A 23459-nucleotide genomic window follows, 5' to 3' on the forward strand; every position below is an offset into this window, starting at 1 on the left:
TTACAATGAATCACCACCCTCTATGGAGGATCAGCTGTGCAAGGGCAGAATGGTAGTGCTCCAATGTGTTCTGCAGCTGTCCACTGTGTGTGCAGGCTCTGGGGTTTCTCACATGGTGCAAGCCAGTTTTAGCTCCCACCTATGTTTTGCCCAGAGCCACCCTGCTTGGGCTCTAAAGCAATCTGAGATGGCTACTATTTGTGCTGGCTTGGAGATTCTCAGGCAAAGCCAAGCTGTGAATATAGGCTGGCTGCTGCTAGTGCCCGGCCTGGGGCCACTTAGTAAGAGGTATCTGGGCTGGAGGCTCACTGAGGCTAGCTGTTGCTTGTTTGAGAGGATTCAGGATGTTATGAAGCATGAGCCAAGATCAGCAATTCAGGTGGAAAAGTCTTCATTAACAGCTTGGGTGGTCCTGTAAGCTGGGTGGCACAGAGTCCCAAGAGATCTCCAGGGTAGGGCAAATGGTGTTGACCAGGTTGATGGAGTCTCAGATATGCCACTTGCTGGCTCTGTGGCTTTGTCAGGGGAGGGTTCGGAAAAGGCCTCTGCCTACCTTTCTTTGTGAGTGAAAGCTGTCCCTCAGGTCTCGCCTTGATACCAGACACTTCAGTTCTTCCCTATATGCCACTGGTGCCTTTCAAGCTGCTACCCCAGTGCTGGAACTCAGAGGGAGTGAGTCTAAGCAAGTCCATGTGTGGGGGTCTGTAAGAGGAACTGCTTGGGACTCTAGAAGTTTCTTCCACTGACTCAGTCTCCGCTTGTTTTTGCAGCCAGAAGTTCTGGGGATTTATCTTCCTGGCACTGAAACCCTGGGCTTAGGGGGCCTGGAGGGCTGGGACTCCTCAATCCGGAGATATCCCTCCTGAATTTTTATGTACCACATGCAGATGAGGGACCAGCCTGTTCTGCATCTCTGTCCCTCCTACCAGTCTGGATGGATGTGGTTTCTTTAATTCACAGTTGTTAGATTTCCATTCAACTTGATTTCTGATGGTTCTGACCTATGGTTGTTCTATAACTTAGTTGCAATTTCAGTGTGGTTGTGCAAGGAAGTGAGCTGTGTTTATCTGTGCTGCCATCTTGACCGGAAGTTTGTTTTTCCTTTCATGTGGGTACTTCCATCACCCCCAACCCTCCCCTACTTTGTTGGAATGACAGTTACCACTTTGACCTTTTCTACCTTCTCTTCTGCTGTCTTTTGGAGTAATCAGTCTTACCTCTGAACAGTCTGTTACTCAGTGGGAAATTAACTCCAAAGATTTTTTTTCTACACAAGAAGCAGATATATGTAGGATTTGGTGTTGTAGTCTCTGTCCTGGTGAAAAGGTCTCTATTGATTAAATATTGTTGTGAAATTGGATGATTGAGGAATTCCTTTGAGCAAGAGACCTGGTTTCTGGGGCTTATTGCTCTTGAATGTAGGTAGGTCTGCCACCTTTTCTTCATTTATACTCTGAGAATTAGGGCAAGTAGAATATAACTGTAGGGCTGGCTTTCTTCAGGTCCTCTTTCTCTTTGACACACTCAAGGAAACCTAGCCATACAACAGAATGAAAAAGCTCCCTGGAGGCTATTTTTCTAGTAAAATTCCAATAAATTATCTTTTTTTTTAATTTTTAAAGATTTTTATTTATTTATTTTTAGAGAGGGAAGGGAGGGAGAAAGAGAGAGAGAGAGAAACATCAATGTGTGGTTGCTGGGGGCCGTGGCCTGCAACCCAGGTATGTGGCCTGACTGGGAATTGAACCTGCAACACTTTGGTTCGCAGCTCGCACTCAATCCACTGAGCTACGCCAGCCAGGGCCCCCAATAAATTATTTTCAAACACAACGGAGACCCTAACTAAATCAATACCCCTAATTACCACTTTATCACAACTTTCTCTAATGGACTATCACTCAGCCACAGTGAGGAGATGGGTCCTCATCTCAGATTTTCTAAGAACTTTGGCCTCTATCTTTGGGTATACTTAAATGTTAGAGACTTATTTCTATGACCTATAGTTTGTAGTGAAAGCGGAATGACTTGAGAAGTGCAGGAAACCTAGGTTCATCAAGTATTTCAAGTACCTAGAAATATGGTACATCAAATATGCATTACCAATATTTTAATATTTTTCCCCTTTTATACTAAGTATTTATTTGAATGCTGCTCTCAGTGTGTATAAAATAATCATCCTTGTGAAATAGAAATTCATGAAAATTCAGAGAGGTAGATGTTAAGGACTGACAAAGCAGAAGTTTGTATAGTGTGGCACGTGTTATAGGGATAAGCTTTTTGTACAAGCTTCAAATTTAGCTCTCTTTGAATATTCACTGGTTCATGAAAAGTGGTTTAGAACACCTTCAAAGATTCATTTCGCTACAAAAAGGAACAGACTTTCTGGGGTCTGAAGGGGTTGATACTTGAAGATACTCCAGTCAGCAGGGGGTCATGTTGAGCATTCTGCAGACAGAATTGTTTCAAATCTGTAGCTGCCTGGGAAACCTTCACGTGGTTGGGCCCAGCCTCCAGCTGGAGCTGTTGAATCACCTTCTTCATAGCGGTGACACTGGAGGAACCAGACATGGTGCACGCAAGCTAGGCTGATTTGTCGGTAGTCCAATATTTTAATATTTTAAAAATAACTTTGCTCAATGTATGGTGAACTTTCTGTAATTCTACTAACTCATTCTTTTTGCAATTTGTCCAGTATGTAGAAGGTACATTCTTACTTTGGAAGTATGACTGCTGTTCTTTTCTGTAAGATGCACAACTTTTATATCAGAAACCACTAGACTGTAAGCTTTTTGAGGGCAGGGACTTTATTTTGTTCACCACTACACTGTTAGTACCTGGAATAGATGTGGCTCGTAGTAGGCACTGGGCAAACATTTATGGAATGAGGAATGTAACCCTTTATTTACTTAGGTAGCAGGCTTTTCTTTAATATTTCTTACTTTGTACTGTGTGTTAGCTCTTATTAAGAGGAACATGCTTTCTGTGAGATTTGTGTGATGTTTCCATTAAGCAGAATGAATTCTATTTCTTGGTTTTACCAACAGACTGTCTAGTCAGTTGGCTAGTATAGCAGTTACTGCTGATTACCCACCCAACTATTTCTTCTGGCCCTGCTTCTTCCTTGCTCAATAAACATAATTTTATTCAGCTGTTAATCTGGTGATGGTATACTTAGAGGATTAGTTTAGGCCTTTTACAATAATGCTTTGGTAATCCCAGTAACTGGTCTATGGTGAGTTCATCTCATGAATTTTGGCCAGTGAAACATAAGAAAGTGCCCTGAGGGAAGATTCTTGGAAAGATTCTTATGATCAGAGAGATCATTTTGGGAAAAAAAAAAAAAAGCCTGTTTTTTTGCCTCCACCCATATTTCCTGTTTTTCAGTGTGGTAGTGTGAAATTGAGATGCTGAAAACTGTAGCAACTAACTTGTAACCTGAGGGAAAGACCAAGAGAATTGCAGAAACACCAACCAGCTCAGTGTCCTGACATCACGGTCTTTACAATTTAAGCATCATAGTTGAGAATTCAGTTCCTTGTAGCCAGTCTTATTCACAGCCAGGGTTTGTTGATTGGTAATTGCTCCATGCCAGCATATTTTATAGTGACCTTTGATAGACTCTGGTTCACATATAAATCTGTCTACCCATACATAAGGTAGTGGGTGTACTATCCCATTTTACGCTTGGGTTAAAGTCACCACACCTTGTCTGCACCTGTCAACAACAGAGTTTTCTCTGACTTTGTATTTAAGCCAGGTCTTGTAATGTCACCATATCCCAAACTGCCATGACCAGCTTTATATACTCTTGTTTTCCCACCTGTTAATAATATAAAACCATGACTGTTTTCACTGATCATTCAGCAGAATTCCATTCATACTTTCAATAGAGGTAATCACTTAGCTCTGCAATTTGGAAGGACTATATTTGTCACTGAATAAACCGTGTCCCATTTCATGCAGATAGTGGTTTGGGAGTAATAGTCTACAGCATGGAACAACATCTAGGTTTGCACTGGACCGTTTTACAATTCCAGATTGTTACTATAAAACATTTATTGCCCTTATTTTATACCTTTGTTAGGACATTTTTATTACTTTCCCTGCTACTTGATTATCGTTCCACTTCAGACCATCATTAATTACTGTGTGGTTAATCCCCATCACAGCAGAAGCTTTACATTGGGTCTTCAATCATCTAAACTGCACGAGCAAGTAAGTCATTCCCCATCTGTGTATATTGACTTCAATTTGCCAAATTATTACCATTAGTGATAATATTGCCTGCAATAATTTTTATAGCTCAGATAAAACTAGTGTTATTGCAAAGCAGCCCCATTAGCGACTTGATGTCATGACAAGCTTCTAAATTTATTGTTTTCTGAGTAGATATCCTCATTCCAAGTTATAAGGCTGGTTCACGCAGAGCCACACTGGCAATTGTGATGACTGAATTCATTTGACTGTTACTAAATTCCCCACTTTCTTCACATCCCTTACCAATGTCAGACATTATTTTTCTAAACAAATTTGTGTCATATGTCTATTGAATGAACAACTGTATCAGTAAAACAGTGTAATATTAGTCAAATTACAGAATGATTGATCTTTTGTTTTCTAACCAGTATAACCTGTAACCATTCCTTTTCAAAATACCTGTAGGTGTTTGTGTTAATCTTTAAGTTATTATTCAGCAAACAACTAAGTTTCTCTCAATATGCCATTTATTGTGTTTTTGTGAGTTTTTAGTTTCACCTGCGCTTCTGAATCCCTTTTTCTTTACCACTTGCTACCTCCATGATCTTGGGCAAGTAACTTAACCACTTGGAGCCTTAGTTTCCTCATCCATAAAATAGGAGTAATAAGACTCAGGTCACAGAGTTGTTGTGAGGATTAAATGAGTATCTGTGAAGTGCTTTTTAAACTCTAATTTGGCATAGAGTTGTGAGGAGGTATGGTAAAAATGTCTGTCCGAGGCCAGTTTGGTTGTAACTTTGATACGGTTTTGTTTAAATAATCTTGGTTAAACTTCAAGTCACACTGTGGCATTATTGTATTGGGTTAGGTATAACTTAGTAGGGACCATGTTAAAATGAGGCACCTCAAGCTAGAATTACCTAGGTTGATTTTTTTTTTTTACTGGGACTACTGGGGTTAAAAGGGAAGAGGGACATTTTTCCCCTAAGGACCACATCCCTACATGTGACTTCCCATTCTGGCTACCGACATGAACAGCCTATTCTGTGAAAACAGGAAGTTAATTCCTACAAGACTAGAAAGTTAGGACTGTCAGCCATGTACACCTGGAGATGTTATAGCTCTGCTGCTATGTGCTCAATTTGCGTGGTGACTCCTTTTCCCAGGCTGCAGATCCTACCACGCCTCAACCCTCCCCCCCAGTTTTTCTAGGCAGTGTGGTTAGAGAGCATGCAGGCTCTGCAGTCAGGTGGATTTGAGCCCAGACTTGGCTGCCTGCCTGTGACCTCAATCAACCTCAGTTTCCTCGTCTATAAATGGGAATAATAATAATAATAATAATAATAATAGTACTTACAGAGTTGTGAATTAGCATTAATAAGAAAATGGGTTCATGGAAATATTAGCACAGTCTGGCATTTAGTAAGTAACCAATAAATGTTAACCATTATGTACATAGGAGTTTATATTATCCCCATTGAAGAGAACAAAATTAATAAACATGGAAAAATCTTCAGAGCCTTAATCTCCTGTCACTGTCACTGGTGTCCAGATTTTCTGCTCTCACCCAGTGGTGCACCAGGGGCTTTCACTCTCTCTTTCTGTCCTCAGACTCCCACCACTCTGGGTGATATCAGCCTCTTCCTCCACAAAGACTCTTTTCTCAGGACAGAGCTGACTTTTTAACTGGTTAGTTGAGTTTTGGGTTTTGTGGGGTAGGTATCTCTAAAATAATTTCTAGCAGCCTCAAAATGATCTGTTTCAAATCTCTCCTTTCTTTCTGTCACAAAGAATGACAGCCTTCCCTCCTCATTGAGTGGGAATATGTCCTTCCAGTTTCTATTTGCAAAGCCTTTATTTGAGTAAATTCTAATTCTTAATCTAGTTCACTTACATTGAATCTTCATCTGCTTCAGAAAATACAGTGAAATACTTTAAATGCATGCGAAGGTGTAAAGGAATATATAGCAAAGAGACATGTGCCCAGCACTCAGCTAATTTACCTCCTCGAGTTGTAGAGGGAGCTCAGTGTGTGTTAGCGCCCGACCCTTGGCACGCTCGTCTCTTGGTAGAGAGCTGTAAGCCAGTCCAAGGTGTGTATCTGCTGGACCCAAGGTTAGACCACCAGCATCCAGTCAATTCTTCTACCTGAGTTAAAATTCAGCTTGTTAATTTGATGGTTTATTTAAAGACTCCTTAAAATATAAGAGGGTATTTAGGAAACATCAACCAGAAGACAAAAACAGTAGTTAAACCTTGTGATCCAAAGTATTCCATATCATGCCACTGGATTCATTATGTGCAGCCTCAAGTTATGCTTAGCCCCTGAGGGGAAAACAATAATAATAACCACCACATACTGCTATGCAGTATTTTACTGATGACAGGTCTTTTGTATACATCTGCCTATTTGTTCTTGACAGTGAAGCTTCTGCAGTGTGTACTACAGGTGCTAGACGTTGGGCCTCTTTTACAGAGGAGAGGCAGTCATAGCGATGAGTCCAGAACATGAAGCCCCAGCAGGCCTGCAGGGGAGTAATTTGCCTTCTGACTCAAGTGTATTTTTGACATGCAGATATTTGTACTGCATTGCCTCGGTTTTATTTTCTTTGATTTGGGCTCTCTTGTTTCCAATTATTCTTTCAGTAGGTTTATAAGGATTCTTATTTTGGGATTTACAAAAGCCAACAAAACATTTTCCATTGAATAATAAAATAATATCCTCAATTTAGAAAACATGAATAATTCAGAGAAGTATAAAAATGAAATTAAATATCGCCTATAATTCCACAGTCCAAGAGATTAGCACTGTTAACATTTTGATGTATTTTCTGCCTGTTCTTTTCTGTGCATTTACTTTTTTAAAAATAGACCATTAAAATATATAATTTTTGTTCCAATTTTTACTTCCTTTAGATTGTCCTCAAGATGTGATTTTCACTGTATAACATTCCATCTGGCGGCTGAACCATAATTTAATCCATCTTTTCCAATTTCTAGATGTTTATGTTATTTGTAGTTTTTAACCAAAATAAATAATACCAGTAACTGTTTTAGATCATTTTTGTTTGACTTTCTGATTATATTTTTACGGTCAGAGAAGATGAACCCTTTTTGTGGTGATTGAGAGTACATTTATTAAAGTTGGGGACAGTGAAACACGGAAGGGCTTAGGATAGAGGAAGCAATAGGAGAGCCTAAGTGGGGACGCTTTGGCTCACTGAAGGACAAAGGGGGCCTTGGAGACAGATTCAGGGGGTTAGCCCAGGATCAGCTACCAGTGCTGATTGTTCCCCTGATTGCAAGTCTTGTGGGGATGCTCAGAGTTTAGTAGATGCCTGCCTGTGGGGGAGAAAAAGGGGAAGGGAAAAATGCAGGCTTACTCCTGGGAGAGAGAGCGTCGAGATAATGAACCATTTTGAGGCTTATGGTGTACATATTTCCAGATTGTTTTTCAGAAGGTCAGATAACATACACCCCCACCTGCAATATTAGAGAGCTGATCTCACTACACTCTGGTCAGTTGAAGAGAATACATCTTTAAATCTTTGCTAATTTAGCACTGGGGTGGACAATGATATCTTGTTTTCATTACATTTGAGCTGTTACATCTTGTAATTATGTGTTCTCTCCTGTGTTCATGTGATGTATTTTCCTTTACTCTGTGTGAAACTAGTTTTTGAAAATAATTCCTCAGTGATATCTTACTCCTTTTTTGGTGTTAATTATAGGGACATTCTGAAGAGCTGTATGAGTTACCAGACTGATTTATCAATGTTAATGACAATTGTCTTTCAGAATAAAGAATGGACTTATTTAGGGAGGTGGGGTGGATTATTAGACCACACATTTCTACTCAAAGGAAGAAACATCTCTTGGAAATGAGGGAACTTCAGCTCCTCTGGTAGAGCCTTTTCACTCTAGAGTTGCCCTGCCTTCCTGGGGGAAGCAGGCAGGCATTTTAATGTTTTTTGCATCCCAGTCCCCAGGTATACACTTACACGAGGCTATACCCTCTGCTTCCCTGTCTGGGGTAGGAGGGATGCTAGATAAGACTGAGTTAGAAATGCCCTGACCGCACAGTCCCCAGGGACTGGATTGAGAGGAAAGTTCAGAGAAGTAGGGATGTCCTACACAACTCTTGGGAATAGGCTTTTTCTTCAGTGAGTTAATCTAGTGTTCCCCAAATCTTCACTTTTTTTGGCCATTTTCTGTACTATTATTTAACTAAATACATTTCTTAAATTTAATCTTTATTGTATTTTTGTATTATAATACTATATTGTAATTTTCCATTACCATTTTGTTGCCTTATAGCACTCTCCTGCCAGCGATCATCACATTGTTGTCCATGTCTATGAGGCCTTTTTCCTTTTTGCTCAATCCCTCCACCCGCTAACCTGCCCCCACTAGCTGTCATCCTGCTTTCCACCTATGAAGCTGTTCCCATTTTCCTTGTTAGCTCGGTTTGTTCATTAGATTCCACATGTGAGTGAAATCATATGGTATTTGTCTTTCTCTGACTGGCTTATTTCACTTAGCATAATGTTCTCCAGGTCCATCCATATTGTCCCAAAAGGTAAAATATTCTTTTTTACGATTGAGTAGTATTCCATTGTGTAAAGGTCCTACAGGTGTTTCATCCACTCACCTATTGATGGACATTTGGGTCACTTTTAAATCTTGGTGATTGTAAGTAATGATGCAATGAACATAGGGGTGCTTATGTTCTTTTGAATTGATGTTTCGGGTTCCTCCGGATATATTCCCAGAAGGGAAACCACTGGGTCAAAAGGCATATCCATTTTTAATTTTTTGAAGTATCTCCATATTGCTTTCCACAGTGGCTGCACCAATCTGCATTCTCACCAATAGTGCAAAAAGGTTCCCCTTTCTCCACATCCTCGCCAGCACTTGTTTTTTGATTTATCAATGGTAGCCATTCTGACAGGTGTGAGATGGTATTTCATTATGGTTTTAATTTTCATTTCTTTGATGATTAATGATGTGAGCATCTTTTTATATGTCTCTTAGCCATCTGTATGTCTTCTTTGGAGAGTATCTATTCAGGCCCTTTGCCCATTTTTAATTGGGTTGTTTGTTTTTTTTTGGTGTTGAGTGTTGTAAGTTCTTTATACATTTTGGATACTAACCCCTTATCAGATATATTGACGAATATGTTCTCCCATTCTGTGGGTTGTCTTTTTATTTTGTTGACAATCTCCTTTGCTGTGCAAACACTTTTTAGTTTTAAGGAGTCCCATTTCTTTATTTTTTTATTTTGTTTTCCTTGTCTGGGGAGATATATCTGATAAAAAAAATTGCTACAAGCAATGTCCAAGATTTTGCTGCCTGTGTTTTCTTCTAGGATTTTTATGGTTTCAGGTCAAATATTTAAGTCTTTGATCCATTTTGAATGTATTCTTGTGTGTGATGTAAGAAGGTGGTCTAGTTTCATTTTTCACACATATCTGTCCAATTTCCCCAACACTATTTATTGAATAAGCTATCTTTAGCCTATTGGATGTGCTTGCTTCTGGAAATCCTAGCCACAGCAATCAGACAAGAACAAGAAATAAAAAGTATCCAAATTGGAAAGGAAGAAGTAAAACTGTCTTTATTCGTAGATGACATGATACTGTAGGTAGAAAACCTCCAAGATTCCACCAAGAAAGTACTACATCTAATAAATGAATTCAGCAAAGTAGCAGGATACAAATTAATATCCAGAACTTAGCTGCATTTTTATATGCCCATAGTGAACTAACAGAAAGAGAAATTAAGAAGACAATCTCAGTCACAATTGCTTCAAAAACAATGAAATACCTAGGAATAAACCTAACCAAGGATGTAAAAGACCTGTACTTGGAAAATTATAAGACACTGAAGAAAGAAATTGAAGAAGATAAAAATAAGAGGAAACACATACAGTGTTCATGGATAGGAAGAATTAACATCATTAAAATGTCCATACTACCCAAAGCAATCTATAGATTCAGTGCATTTGCTATCAAGATTCCAATGATGTATTTCACAGAACTAGAACAAATATTTCAAAAATTTATGGGGAACCACTAAAGGCCCCACATAGCAACAGTGATCATGAGAAAGAGGGACAGAGTTGGAGGAATTGCACTACCTAATATCAAACTATAGTATAAGGTGGTAGTAGTTAAAACAGCCTGGTACTGACATAAAAACAGACACATAAATCAATGGAATAGAATAGAAAGCCCAGAAATAAACTAAATACATTTCTAAAACCTCATTTTATTTACACAGTTAGATTTATTTTAAAAAATAAACCTTATCACTTCTATAAATGAAAAACCAGTATCATTTGCCAAAAATAGAAAATAACCTAAAAAAAACAGTGAAAAACTAAAATCTTACTAATTAAATTCTAAGCCAGGTCCTATTGCTTACAAATATGTTGCTCACTTTGTTAAAAAATAGTCGTATAGACAGAGTGGCACCAAACTGAGACTGTCTCCTCACAGCCAGCAGAAGCACTTGAACGGCACAAAAAGGATGACTTACTTGTTCATTTTGGAACTTGATGTTTAATGCTACATCTGGTCTAACTAAAGTTACCTCTTGTTCTACCAGTAGTTTGTGGCTTCAGGAGTAGTTGAGGTTATGTTGCCATAACAGGTTAAGTCTGAAATGTGGATGGATTGACACACAAAGGTTTGTTTCATGCTCATGCTGCATGTCTAGAGTGGGGTCAGGTGGGAGTGGAGCGCACACCAATGCTCACCTGTTCCAGTGCCCACCTGTTACCCAGGCTGAAGGAGGCACCACTCTCTGGATCCTCATCAGTTACCACAGTAGAAGAAAGTTTATAGAGAACTCACACCTTTTCTTTTATACTTGGACTTGGAAGTAGTTGTCTCATTTCTCAGCCCATCAACCAGAGCTAGTCATGTGGCCTCGCCTAAGTGCCTGGCGGCTGGGAAGTGTAGAGGAGAACATGGAAGAGTTGGCGAGCGTTGCTGTCTTACCACTGTCTGCAGCACAGGACTGGTCTAGATGCATCTGGGTGAGGAATAGATAATGGGTGTTTTTTGTTTGAAGATGATAATGATTGTGTATGAGATCATTTGTAATAATATTAATATCACATTAAACAAGTAGTGAGGTGTGTTAGACCATTCTTGGTAATGGTGTTTCCTTTCTTAAAGCTTCATTAAAGAACGATCAAAAGTTAATACAGTTCCTCTGAAGAATAAGAAGGCCTCCAGTTTTCATGAGTTTGCCCGGAATACCAGTGATGCTTGGGACATTGGCGATGATGAGGAAGAGGACTTTTCCTCCCCTTCTTTCCAAACTCTGAACTCAAAAGTTGCTTTGGCTACTGCAGCCCAAGTCCTGGAAAACCACAGCAAGCTGAGGGTGAAACCAGAACGGTCCCAGTCAACAACGTCTGACGTTCCTGCCAGCTACAAGGTCATAAAATCCAACAGTGATGCCCAGCTGTCCAGAAATTCCAGTAAGTCCATCCTGCTCCCCCCATAGCCTCTGCATTTCCAACAGAGTGCATTTTACATAAAAACATATTTTCTTTAGGGCATCACTCAGATTTTTCCATTGGATGGTAAACAAGCAAGTTCAAGGCTAAGGTATGACATCAGTGAGCCTAACTGGTCATAAGCTGAATTTGCTTCTCCTACCTTGATGGCTGCCTGGCCCTGCAACCTGGGGCTTTACCTCCTGACACCCAGGTGTTGCCTGAAAATCTCTTCTCTCTTTCCCTGTGCTGAGGTCCAGACTTTTGTAGTTTGTTTGCTTCACATTGCTTTAGTCCTGGTCAGGTTAAAGAATATTGACTCATATATTTAAGGTTGTTAGCTGAATTCCACAAACGTTCAGTACTGTTGGTTGGCCTCCTCAGCCGTGGGAAACAGCAACTAGCATAAGGTTGTCTCTCCTGTTCCTGAGGCACAAAGCAACATGTATGTGAAGGCCCTGTGTCACAGCTCCCTGCCTGTCAGGTCGGGGCAGCAGGAGGAGATCCTTTGGTGTGTCTCTTTAGGAGACTACCATAACTGGTTGAGGTGATAGTGGCTTTATCAGAGATTTGGGGACTCTCAGTATATACTTTTAAACATGCACTGCTATATTAAATATTGCCTTAAAGGGTGTTTTGGAAGCCAGTTATTCTGAGCTGGAGAGGGAAGTGCCATCATTCTAGTGAAAGTTAAAACAACTGCTTGGCGAAGGGTGAAAAGGAAGTAGAAGAATGTCAGAGCCCTAGCGTATGTCTTGGCTCGTGTTCTAAGAGAACTTCTTTCACAGCTTTAGACTAAGCATGTGGTCATGAAATTAGGCTGGAAGGCCTTTGAAATCATTCCACAGTCACTTCCTATCCCTGGCTTGGGCCCTAGCTTGAACCTCTGGTGCCTTGCACTGATAGGCATTTAGTGCTGGTTGACAAGGGGCCACAGCTACAAACAGCGTCTGTGCACCATGTCTGAGAGTCTCCAGTGTGAGGAAGACCCCTCCATGATCCCTATGAGCTGAGCTGCCCCTTGTGCAGCCAGGATCACCCAGAGCCTTCCCTTTGTGAGGTTCCCTCCTGCAAGCATCAGTCTGTCAATCACTGCCGTTAGCTGTGCACGTGGGCCTGAGCGCTGCAATGTGTGATCTGTGTTTTCTAGGCCTCATGTTACACGAGGCTTCCCAGCCAAGTACCCTGTGGCACTTGTTTCTGTAAACCTTCTGGTTGTGCTGGTAGTCACTGTTTAATTCTTGTTGTGACTAATACTTTTTAAGGCCCTGATATATAAAGAATATGAAACAGTCATGAAAGGACAGTCAGAATTGAAAACTGAGTTTTGTTTGGGGTAGTAAAATAAATAAGGGTTTTGGAGTCAGAACGATCTAGGGTGGCTCCTCAGCTCCCCCTTGCAAATTGGTTAACCTTTCTGAGCTCTAGTTTCCTCAACTGCAGGAGAGTTAGAAATCAGTAAATTCCCACCACATGTTATAAGGATCAAAGGAGAAATATGTAAATATGACCAGCACTCAATAAATGTTAGTCCTATACTGCCCATTTCTCTTACCTTGCCATCTAATGTAGAAATGTCTAGAACCAGACATAGAGTTCAGCTTGTATCTGTGTTCTGGTTATTTAGTTATATCCCAGCAGAATCAAAAGCTGGTTCATTTGGTAAAACATGTGGAGCATAAAGGAACTACAGCCACCAAAAGTGGGATTGCTGTAGGCCAGGGCTTCTCATCCTGTGCAGGGCGTACTGTGGGCCAAGAACGGGTTAGAGTTGGGCCAAGGGATACTGACCTTCCCCGTTCTTGGGGCAGCTGAGTGGGGCTGGGGCTTCAGGAACACAGCTACCTCTTGATATTGCAGCATGCTTTATAGTGTTGTTTCCTGTGTGTTGTTTCCTCTGTGACGTGGACAGGAAAGGCGAATGTGGCCTTGGATTATCTTGCCCCTAAACTCATTATTAGGCCCCAAGAAGAGTTCCAGGTTGGGGTAGAAAGAAAACATTTGATTGTCCTCTGGAGTCACCAAAAAAAGTGCTCAAAGTTGCTTCAGCATCCCAAGTCTCTGTTAGCACATAAGGTGCCTTGTATGTGTGATAAAAAACACAGCCTGGCCTCCAGGGGGAAGAGTGCTGCACAGCTGGGTTTCCATCCCCTGCTGCCTCTCAGCTGGACACCTCCGGCAGCCCACAAGCCACGCAGCTGTGGCTTATGGAGGAGATGGTACTAAACAGTCAGGTTTAAAGTTTCTCAGAGTCCGTGCTCTTCACACAGCCTGTTTCTTTCTCTTTCGTATTATCTCAGGTGATACGTGCCTGAGGAATGCACTCCACAAACAGCAGTCACTTCCTCTTCGACCCATCATCCCCCTTGTTGCCCGGATCTCGGACCAGAATGCTTCTGGGGCACCCCCAATGACTGTCCGAGAGAAAACCCGCCTAGAAAAATTCCGTCAGCTTCTCTCCAGCCACAACACTGACTTAGGTGAGTTTCCATAAGCTCTGGGCAAGATAGGGCCTCTTGGTGACTGGAATTCTCAGAGACCTGGAAGCTATTTCTCTTTATTCTTCCTTCTTTTACTTTTCCAGCATCTCCTGATCTGGTGCCCATTGCAGTGACATGCAGGTATTAAGTCAGAAGTATGTTACTAGAAATTAGGGACCAAATTAGGTGGGACTGGATTCTGTGGCCTGTAGACCATAGTGCAATTATTCTGGCTTTGGTCTCCCCACCTCAAGGCAACTCTATTGAAATCCACACCTACTGGTCTTTCTCTTCCCCTCTAACTCTAATCTCTAGCTGACTAGATCCCCACTGCAGAGCTGTGTCCTTGGCACTTTGCTGCTCAGGGCTGTTGTTTTGGCCTTTACCCCTGTGCTTGTCAGTAGCTGGTGGTGGTGGTTGTGGTGATAGTGATGGTGGTGATCATCTTACTTGAATGGTGGGAGGCATCAGGCAGGGCTGGCTAAGGCTTGTTTTAGGTTTTGGGAAGAGGTAAATCCAACAAAGCTGTTATCTGTTTGCAGATGAACTGAGAAAGTGTAGCTGGCCAGGGGTTCCCAGGGAGGTTCGACCTGTAACCTGGAGACTCCTGTCGGTGAGTTCTACCCACTGTGTAGAGAAGCATGAGCCTCACACAGCCCTTCTTACCTAATGAGGTTAGTTCGAGCACATTGGTCTTACTCCATAGACTTCTCTAGTCCTACTGGATATGACACAACTGTGGGACTGTAATCCTATTTCTGTTCCTAAAGAAACACATTCTGGAGAGTTTATTCTTACACAAGTAGAAGAGCATGACTTGGTTCCCATAGTGACAGTCTCACATTCTCAACACCAGAGAGGAAGGATATAGTGAGGTGCAGTGGTCCTAGTGCTTGTTTGGGCAAGTCGCACAGTCCCTGTGCTTGACTCCTTTTTCAGTAGGAATAACCAAAGTGGTTGAAACCCATTTTGCAACTATGAAGAGTTGATGAATGGGTTTCCCTCCAAAGCCTTCATAGTCCCATTTTCACCAAGTGTAGAGCACCGTCCAGCCACTGTGATAGGAATATTGGATTTTCTGAGCCTGTAAAATTCATTCATTCACCTAGCAAGGATTTATTGAGGACCTGCTGTTTGCCAGGCACAGTGCCAGGTACTGGGAGGGTATACAAAAATGAATCAACCACAGTTTCTGCCCACAAGCACTCACTGTGGAATATATTGCATAAATGTTCATGAGAGGATGGGTTTCTCTCCTGACTGCTCCCCACCCTCAGTCCCACAACCATGAATTATTGCCTCTGCCACTTCTTTTTTTGTTTGTTTGGTTTTTTTTTGGCAACTTCTGCACTTCTAATAAGTTCAAATGCTATGAGGAGTAGAATTAAAGTCTCACCAAATGCTATGGTGAGAACAGAAGAACAGGAGATGTAAGAATTGAGAGTGGGGTCTAGATAAGGGACAAGAATGAAAGTCGGCCTGGAGCTTTGGTGAGGAGAGGGCTGCTGCCAGAAGTTGTATGTGTGGATGTTGCATTTGCTATGTCACAGATTCCATTCAGCTTCCCATGCTAGTAATTCTGAATGTTATCGTGGCAAAGAAGGGGTAACCAGCACACACTTACGTGGCTTATCACTGAAATGTGCTGTAGAGACAGGCATCTCCCTGTGATTCTCAGAAGCATTACCTTGCACACACACAGCCTTCAGAGGTTTTTACTTGAGTCCACTTCCCTCCGACTGACCTACATTCACTGCTCTGTGTGCCAGCTGTGGGAGCTCCGGGGCACTCACCAGCAGTACAAGCTCGAAGCACAGCATAGGGCTACAAGAGTACATATCCCTGGGAACTCGGGTTCATTCACCCACATGTGGATGTCATTGAATGAGGAGAGGGCAGACTCTGGGTGGCCAAAACCAAAAAGGGATCTACCCTTGTTTTCTTGGCAGTTTTCCTTCCATTCCTTTGATAGTTTCCAAGCCACTGCTCAGGCTGAAATAAAAATTAAGGATTCATCCAACCATCATCTGTCCCCATCTGACTAGCAGTCCTGTCTATAGGGCTATCTCCCAGCCAACAAGGAGAGAAGGAAGTTGACCCTGCAGCGGAAGCGGGAAGAATATTTTGGCTTCATTGAACAGTATTATGACTCTCGAAATGAGGAACATCACCAGGATACGTACAGACAGGTACAGTGATCACATGCTGCCCTTTTGCTTACTTGTCATGTAATCTTAAGGTATGTCTCTTGGGAGTACTATCAGATATAGGTTTTCCAAGTCTTTAGTCTATGGTGTGTTGGTTAGGAATTAAATTTATTCCTGGGAGTATGCAGAGTAGGTACTGGGGGCTTGGGGAAAAAATTTATTCCTTCTTTCTAATTCGGTAGCTTTAATTTTAGCCATTTAAAATAGGGTTTTCCTCCTGGCAGTGGCAGTGCTTCTCAAATTTAATGTACATACAGATCACCTAGGATTTTGATGAAATCCCACCTAGGGATTGTGATAAAATGCAGACTTTAATTCAGTAGGTCTGGGGTGAGACCTTCACATCTAATGAGCCCCAGGTAATGGCAACACTGTGTTCCACAGACCTCACTGTAGTAGTAAGAGTATGGGGCACAAGATGCAAGGTGTGTTCACTCAGGACAGTGCAGTCCCTCAGGACTGGGACACCAGTGCCTGTTCAGCCTCCATGTCTGTTGGTCTGCCTGCAGGAGCCGTCACCATCAACAGCCTTGGCAGAGAGTGTTCCATCATTACAAATTGTGGCCCCCACAGCCTAAGGGAAGGTGGTTCAGGGTGGGGGGAGAAGAGGAGTCTGGTGGTTGCAGAAGAGGGGAAGGCTGGGAGAGGCAGCTGTCTGCAACAGTCCCTAAGAACTGAAGTACTCTCAACTGTATTGGAACAATGATTAAAATAAAATTAAAAAAAAGAAAAAAGAACTGAAGTACTCTCTGCCACTGCTGACACAGGCCTTGCAATTGTTAGACTTGGGAAATCACGAAGCCAAAACCAACTGTAGTGACCTCTTTGGTAACAGAAGTCAGAACTTTCGGTGCCAGTTACGAAGGTCAGCTCTCCCTGGAGTTTCTCCACTTTTTATGCATCGTGACTTCATGAGCAGGTCCTTCTTGGTTCCTCATTCTGGCACGTTTTTGTAGCTGTCAGAGCTCTTTTAGTTCCTGGAAACTGCTGATGAGTAAGATCGGAAAGAGGGGTACACATTTTGATCATACCGATTAAAGAAGTACCAGCTCAGAGTGAAACAGACTTCAGACCAATAGGGAAAAGCGGGTGATTCTCTTAGGTCGTGAAGCCTATTGCTTTTTGAGATAAGTGGTTTTTTGTGGGGAGGTTTCTTTGCTGTTCAATAAGCTGCTGCTATCATGGAAATGTATTCTAGATGGACAGACTATTTTTTCGTATGTCAGTTAGTTCTTTCTGAAGATAAATTGTGCTCTCACTCTTACTCCCTTGATCCTAGTTCTTACTAAGAAAATAACCTCTCAAGAGAACAGACTTGCATTTGTATTTTTGGCCATGGCTTCTCTTTTTCAGATCCACATTGACATTCCAAGGACGAATCCTCTCATTCCATTGTTCCAGCAACCACTTGTACAGGAGGTGAGGGAAGTACTTAACATTCTTGGCCTTTCTCCCATCTACCTTTGTGGCACCTTTCTGTGTGGATGAGTGCTGGAGCCTTCTCTCCAACCTTGAGCAGGTTTACATTGCATTGTGATAATACCCATGTGCAGCTGTGGAGTTTTGGTCCCTTCAGAGCACTTTCCTGTGCATCCTCATTTGATCTTCGTAACAAACCCGTGGGCAGAGTAGTGCTGATAGTTTAAGGGACCTGCCCAGAGTCTTGAGAATATCTGGTGACAGAATGAAGACTAGAGTCCGCATCTTAGAATTCCTAGACCTGTGTTTCCTGTTCTTTATCATGTTGGGGTAATGATTTTTAAAAAATTGCTATCAATATGTGTAACAAAATTCATCATTTTAACCAACTTTAAGTGTACAGTTCAGTGATATTAAGTACGTTAAACAATAATTAACTCTTTATTCCCTAGCAACTACCATTCTGCTTTCTTTATGAATTTGACTACTCTTGGTACCTCAAATAAGTGGGATCATACAATATTTGTTCTTTTGTGTCTAGCTTATTTCACTTAGCATAAATATCTTCAAGGTTCATCCATGTTATAGCATGGGTCAGAATCTCTTCCTTTTTAAGTTGGAATCATATTTCACTGTATGTGTGTGTAATACATACTACTGGCTGAGGCATCTGTCAGTGGACAGCGGGGTTGCTTCCACCTTTGGGTGGTGTGAATAATGCTCCTGTAAACATGGGCAGGCAAACATCTGTTTGAATCCCTGTTTTAAATTCTGGGTGTGTGCCCAGAAATTGAATTCGTAGTGACACTTTGAGATCTAACAAATTAGTGAAGCACATGGAAGGTCTCAGTGGGACTATTACCTTTTACCCAAGCAGTAACTATAAACTCCCAGAGAATAAGCATTGCTTTTGCAGCTTCAGAGTTGCTAGGGCACTGAGTTTAAATGATCTTTGAATTGCACTTGCAAGTATCCTCATAATAGGGAGGGATGGTGGTAAACATGCTCAAAATAGTTTATATGGACTTTAGATTATGTTCATAATTGTGTTTAATTGTATATGTCTCTACTGGTGGGATCCCTCATGACTCACCAATAGCATAAAGAAGGTTTGAGGGTGACACCATTACTTTACCTGTATGAGTCAGCTCAGAGGAAGCTACCAGCCCACTCAGGATCCCTGTGTGTCACCACATAGCTCCCACTACCGACCCAGCCTTGCTCATTCCTCATTTCAACCTGGAGATGTTCAGATACCTCTGCCTGTGCATGCTTACTCTACACTTAGACACAGGGAAAGTAGTTTGTTTAAAAGGCTTCTCCTAATAGTGGAAACTTGAATACGAAGAAGGAAAATCAAACTGTAGCCTTCTCAATTTTTCTCAAATCTCTGCTCTGTCTAGCAGGCTGTAGTCCCCTTAAACAGCAAAATGCTAACCAAGGAGCCGAGAACCAAGTAACTCTGAATATTGAAAGACTTGCTTTGCGAACCTGAAAGGTACTTCGGCATTAACTATATAGTAAGTCAGAGTTACTCACACTGGTAGAAGTGTAGAAAAACCCTCAGGTATTATCCTCTCCTCTCTTCTCCGTGAGGCCAGATTATCCCAGACATTTTTCTGTAATGAAGATTCCATGGTCTCCAGTGGTAACCAGGTTTAGTCCTATTCAGTTTCTATCTCTTTGTCATCTCCACTTGTACAGTGTGTGTCTGCACTGCCCCGTCCTTACTACAGAGCGTTTATTGCAGGTCCTGATTGTGAATGGGTAGCCGGTGGCCATTATTAAAGCCAGTCACCAAGGATTTGTGTATTCACAAGGGGTTGAGGGTGTGGAATAGAGGCCCTGGTAAGTCCTTCAGAAGGGCTGACCTGAGGGAGCTTTTAACAGAGATATCTAGACAGACAGGTTGCAGGAGGTGTGAGGAGATAAAGTGATGTAGAGAATCCTTAACTTCTCCTGAACTTGGTGGGTCTAGCTTGATCTATAGTTTCAAGGGAGGGAGGGTCATTTAGTAGAGAGAGGAAAGAATGAAGGTGAGCCCCCATTACAGAGTTGAGTCTAACACAAATGGGGATACTCTGCCCTTTCTCAGCCCCAGAGAACAAGTGGGCAAGTCTAGTGGAGGCAGAGAGGTCAGCCCCATCCAGAAAGCTTTGTTCTCATGGCCTGGAAGCGCCAGACGGTTGACAGTGGGAATGTTTCTCAGCGCTTTGCCAGCTGGAAGGGCTGGGGAGTGTCCTTTATTGTGTCTTTAGAGTCTCCTCTTCACTCCTATACTAGCTAATCGACTCTAAAACCATACAACCATTTCCTTTTTACTGTTCTCCCTGGGAGCTTTTCTTTTTCTCCACCTGACCTCTGAGAAGGCCTCCTCATTTTGCCCTCAGAGCCAACAGTCTGGGGCTCTGCAACATCATGTGCTATGGTGGGCTTGTTATTCCTGTCCCTCTGCATACCACTAACACCTGTGTCACTCTCTGCGTGGTTCACAGAGACATGAGCAGTCCACATCAAGCCCAGGAGTTGTGGTCAGTGGGATGAAGCCAGGGAATGGGAGAAAAGCTCAGAGGGCCTAATGAAAGCAGTGGGGAGTGTAGCTGAATGGGACAGGGCCAGACTCTGTAAAGGGACCATAAAGAGCTCTTCTTTCTCCCCGTTCTAACCCTCTGGCCCCTTGTGGCTAATACACATAACCACAGAAGCTTTTCCATGGAGGCCCTGGCTGATTTCTCTTTTCTCAGATTCCCAGCTGCAAGAGTCCAATAGGATTTGGTTTACTTGATTTGCTATCCCCAGCAAATGTATGGGTTGCATCCTGATATATGAAGTGACTTCCTGTATTTATTGTCTGTCACTACATCTTCTTCCATCTCAGCAGGGAGAAAGGAGAAGGTGGTAGAGAAGGTATTTCCTATCTCCATTCTGTAATGACAAAAAAGAGATTTAGCAAAAGTACCAAAACTTGGCTGTTTGATACTTGCTCCTGGAACTAGAAAAACAGTGTCTTCAAATGACATCCTGAATCAGTGACTTGCATTGCAAACCTTTTCTGAGGCATTGTGTTGCCATCCTTTTCCTAATCTTACACCAGACTGGCTACACACTGTAAAGATAAAGGGCAAGAAGTATCTACCTCTGCTTAAAAACAATTGGCACCTTAGAAACTTTATATTTCTGTATTTCATCTCATAGCATTTAAAAATTTTACAGCGACCCTGAGATAAAGTATGAGGCAGGTAAATGGAGGGAGGGAGTGTATCCCCATAATTTAACAGTTATATCTTCTTTCCTTCTTTCCTAGATCTTCGAAAGAATTCTGTTTATTTGGGCCATCCGACACCCTGCCAGTGGGTATGTCCAGGGAATTAATGACCTGGTCACTCCGTTCTTTGTCGTCTTCCTATCAGAATATGTGGGTAAGAAGCATGAGTACCAAGTTGGACGAGCTATTGTTCTTTCTTCTCTTCAGTCTGTTTGTTCTTCCCGAGTGCAGCCAGTAGGCACGTCTTGCTAAGTCAAGATAGTGACTTGAGTGAGCTAAGGCTATTTTAACAACATAGAAGCCTGGAATCTATCTCTTGCAATGATCATAAATCTCACCTAAAAAGACCTGCTCTCTCACAAGAATGATTGAATCGGTATGTTACGTTCTGCCATAAACAGAGGATTTGATAGTTTATCTGAGGTCATTTTAGGATTATTTTGAACTTGTGTGAAACACAGGCCCACATCCATGAAAGCCGGCATTTTAGATTGTACGATATATCAGTTCACTTAGTTCACACCCTGTTCACAGCAGTTCACTTAGTTCACACGCTGTTTCTCAGTAGTAGGATGTGGACATGTACAGGGGCAAAGGTCGTGGCACCAGAATCCAGCTCACATTGGAGGTAATGGGGTGGACCAAGGATAGCCCCAGCACCTTGATTTCTTCCCCTCCTCCTTCACCTCTTACCCTTTTGGGTTCTGGTCACTTTGGGTGGAATGATTAGATGTCACTGTGGCAGTTAGGTTCTTTTGCAGCCCCGGCCTCCTCCCTTGGCCAGGCCTAAATTAGGTGGTCTTAAAAGGATTTAAGGATCCTCCGCCTTTTTTTTTTTTTCCTTAATTACTTGTGTTAATAAATTCAAAGGAAAACCCATCTGTCATGGCCTGATGTTTTCTTCTTAAAGGGAAGCTCACATGAGAATCAACAGTGATAAGAGTCTTAGCAAACCAGCCATGTAATCTTCTCATTTCACAGATAGGCTGTAAGATTCACTCCTTCTTAGTGGCAGGGCTAGGACTAGAACCTTTTTCTTTAGACTTAGGGGTCGGGGGTTGGATTTTATGGATTTTGGAGAAAGCCATTGCAGGGGGGTAGGAAAGTAAAGTAATGAGAAGTGGACTAGAGTGGAGACCCTTGGCAGGGGAAGGCTAGGAAATGTCTCACTTGATTCGTCCCATTCAGGCTTTCTGATGGGGCTTAAAGGGATGGTGTTTTGGTTCTCCATAAGGCAGTCTCAAAAAGTAAGACAACTGAATGATATCATCCTGGTTCCCCTTTAGTGGAAGCAACCAGGGCAGACCTTGGAGTAAGGGTGGAAGGTCACTCTTGCCCACTCTGTCAGGTGATCCCAAGCAAAAGCGAGACTAGTGAAAATTCAGCTACTGGAAGCATATAAATAAAGCTTTGGCTAGAGGACTTTTCATTTTCCCTTCACATTCACAGGTCAACTTTTAGAGACAGCTTAAATCTGTGTATTTAATTTTATTAGGAACACTGCAGCTGATCTATTGGGATATATATACTATATTGTAGGCTGCTGCTTACAATAGCACTTTTCTAAAATAGCATTAAAGGAGGAGCCTAGAAAGGTATTAATTCATTCATTAGTCTACATTTGAAGTCTAAATGCTGGCATGAAATCTTAGTGACAGTATTATGCCAATTAAAAGCAGTTCCAGTTGGATATTTAATTATATTGTTAGCTGCTTTTTATATTTTGTACCCAAATTTTCTTTACTTTCTAGAGTAAGCCATCCCATTACTGCCTCAACCCCACCAGTCCCACCACGCACAGTGCCTTTCTTTATTTGATAAGTAGGACTGCATTCTGATTTTGGTATTTGGTTGTCAGCCCGCCTGCTGACCAGTGAAAGCACTACTGACTCCCAGCACTCGTGCAGGGCAGCATGGGCTGCTCATGGCAAGCCCTCTGCAGCACTCAGTATCACCACTGCAGCGGGCTGCCGATCAGCTTCTCCTAGACCTAGGAAGGTGGCATCCACTCATTTTTTACAAAATTTTACTATGTTACATTTCAAGCATATGTAAAATTAGAAAAAATCATACTTTAAAACCCTTTATACTTATCACCCAACTTCAACAGCCAGTGTTGTTTCATCTGTACTTCTACTCATTCTCCATCCTCTCAGCTTTGTGAATTATTTAGAGCTAATCAAGCATCACATCATTTCATCCATAAATATTCCCATATGTATCTCTAGAACACAATGATTGAAGAAATCCACAGCCACAATGCAATTATTATAGCTAAAAAGTAATAATAGCTCCTTAATATGATGTTATGTATAACAGTATTTAAATTTTCCTGATTCTCATAAATATATTTAACAATTTGAATCAGGGTCCAAATTGAC

General features: G+C 41.9%; 2 protein-coding genes across 4 annotated transcripts in view; one reads left to right on the forward strand and one right to left on the reverse strand.

Annotated features, from left to right (window-relative positions):
* The window catches only part of TBC1D22B (TBC1 domain family member 22B), an 85374-nt gene that overhangs the window by 15013 nt on the left and 46902 nt on the right, over window positions 1-23459 (forward strand). The window contains exons 3-9 of one of the 3 annotated variants that reach the window (XM_045843768.1): window positions 4170-4215; window positions 11382-11689; window positions 14008-14187; window positions 14730-14800; window positions 16248-16376; window positions 17748-17813; window positions 21118-21232. In XM_045843768.1, the coding sequence (XP_045699724.1) occupies window positions 4170-4215; window positions 11382-11689; window positions 14008-14187; window positions 14730-14800; window positions 16248-16376; window positions 17748-17813; window positions 21118-21232 (915 nt within the window). The remainder of the gene's footprint in view (window positions 1-4169; window positions 4216-11381; window positions 11690-14007; window positions 14188-14729; window positions 14801-16247; window positions 16377-17747; window positions 17814-21117; window positions 21233-23459) is intronic. The other 2 variants (XM_045843767.1, XM_045843769.1) reach the window with 2 other exon arrangements.
* Window positions 2142-2568, reverse strand: LOC123821983 (guanine nucleotide-binding protein G(I)/G(S)/G(O) subunit gamma-5-like). Its single transcript, XM_045843771.1, has one exon. The coding sequence runs from the start codon at window positions 2566-2568 to the stop codon at window positions 2362-2364; it is 207 nt and encodes a 68-aa protein (XP_045699727.1). The 3' UTR covers window positions 2142-2361.

This window comes from Phyllostomus hastatus, unplaced genomic scaffold (assembly GCF_019186645.2).
Source record: "Phyllostomus hastatus isolate PE091 unplaced genomic scaffold, TTU_PhHast_1.1 phas_contig_40, whole genome shotgun sequence".
In the NCBI taxonomy this organism is placed as follows: domain Eukaryota; kingdom Metazoa; phylum Chordata; class Mammalia; order Chiroptera; family Phyllostomidae; genus Phyllostomus; species Phyllostomus hastatus.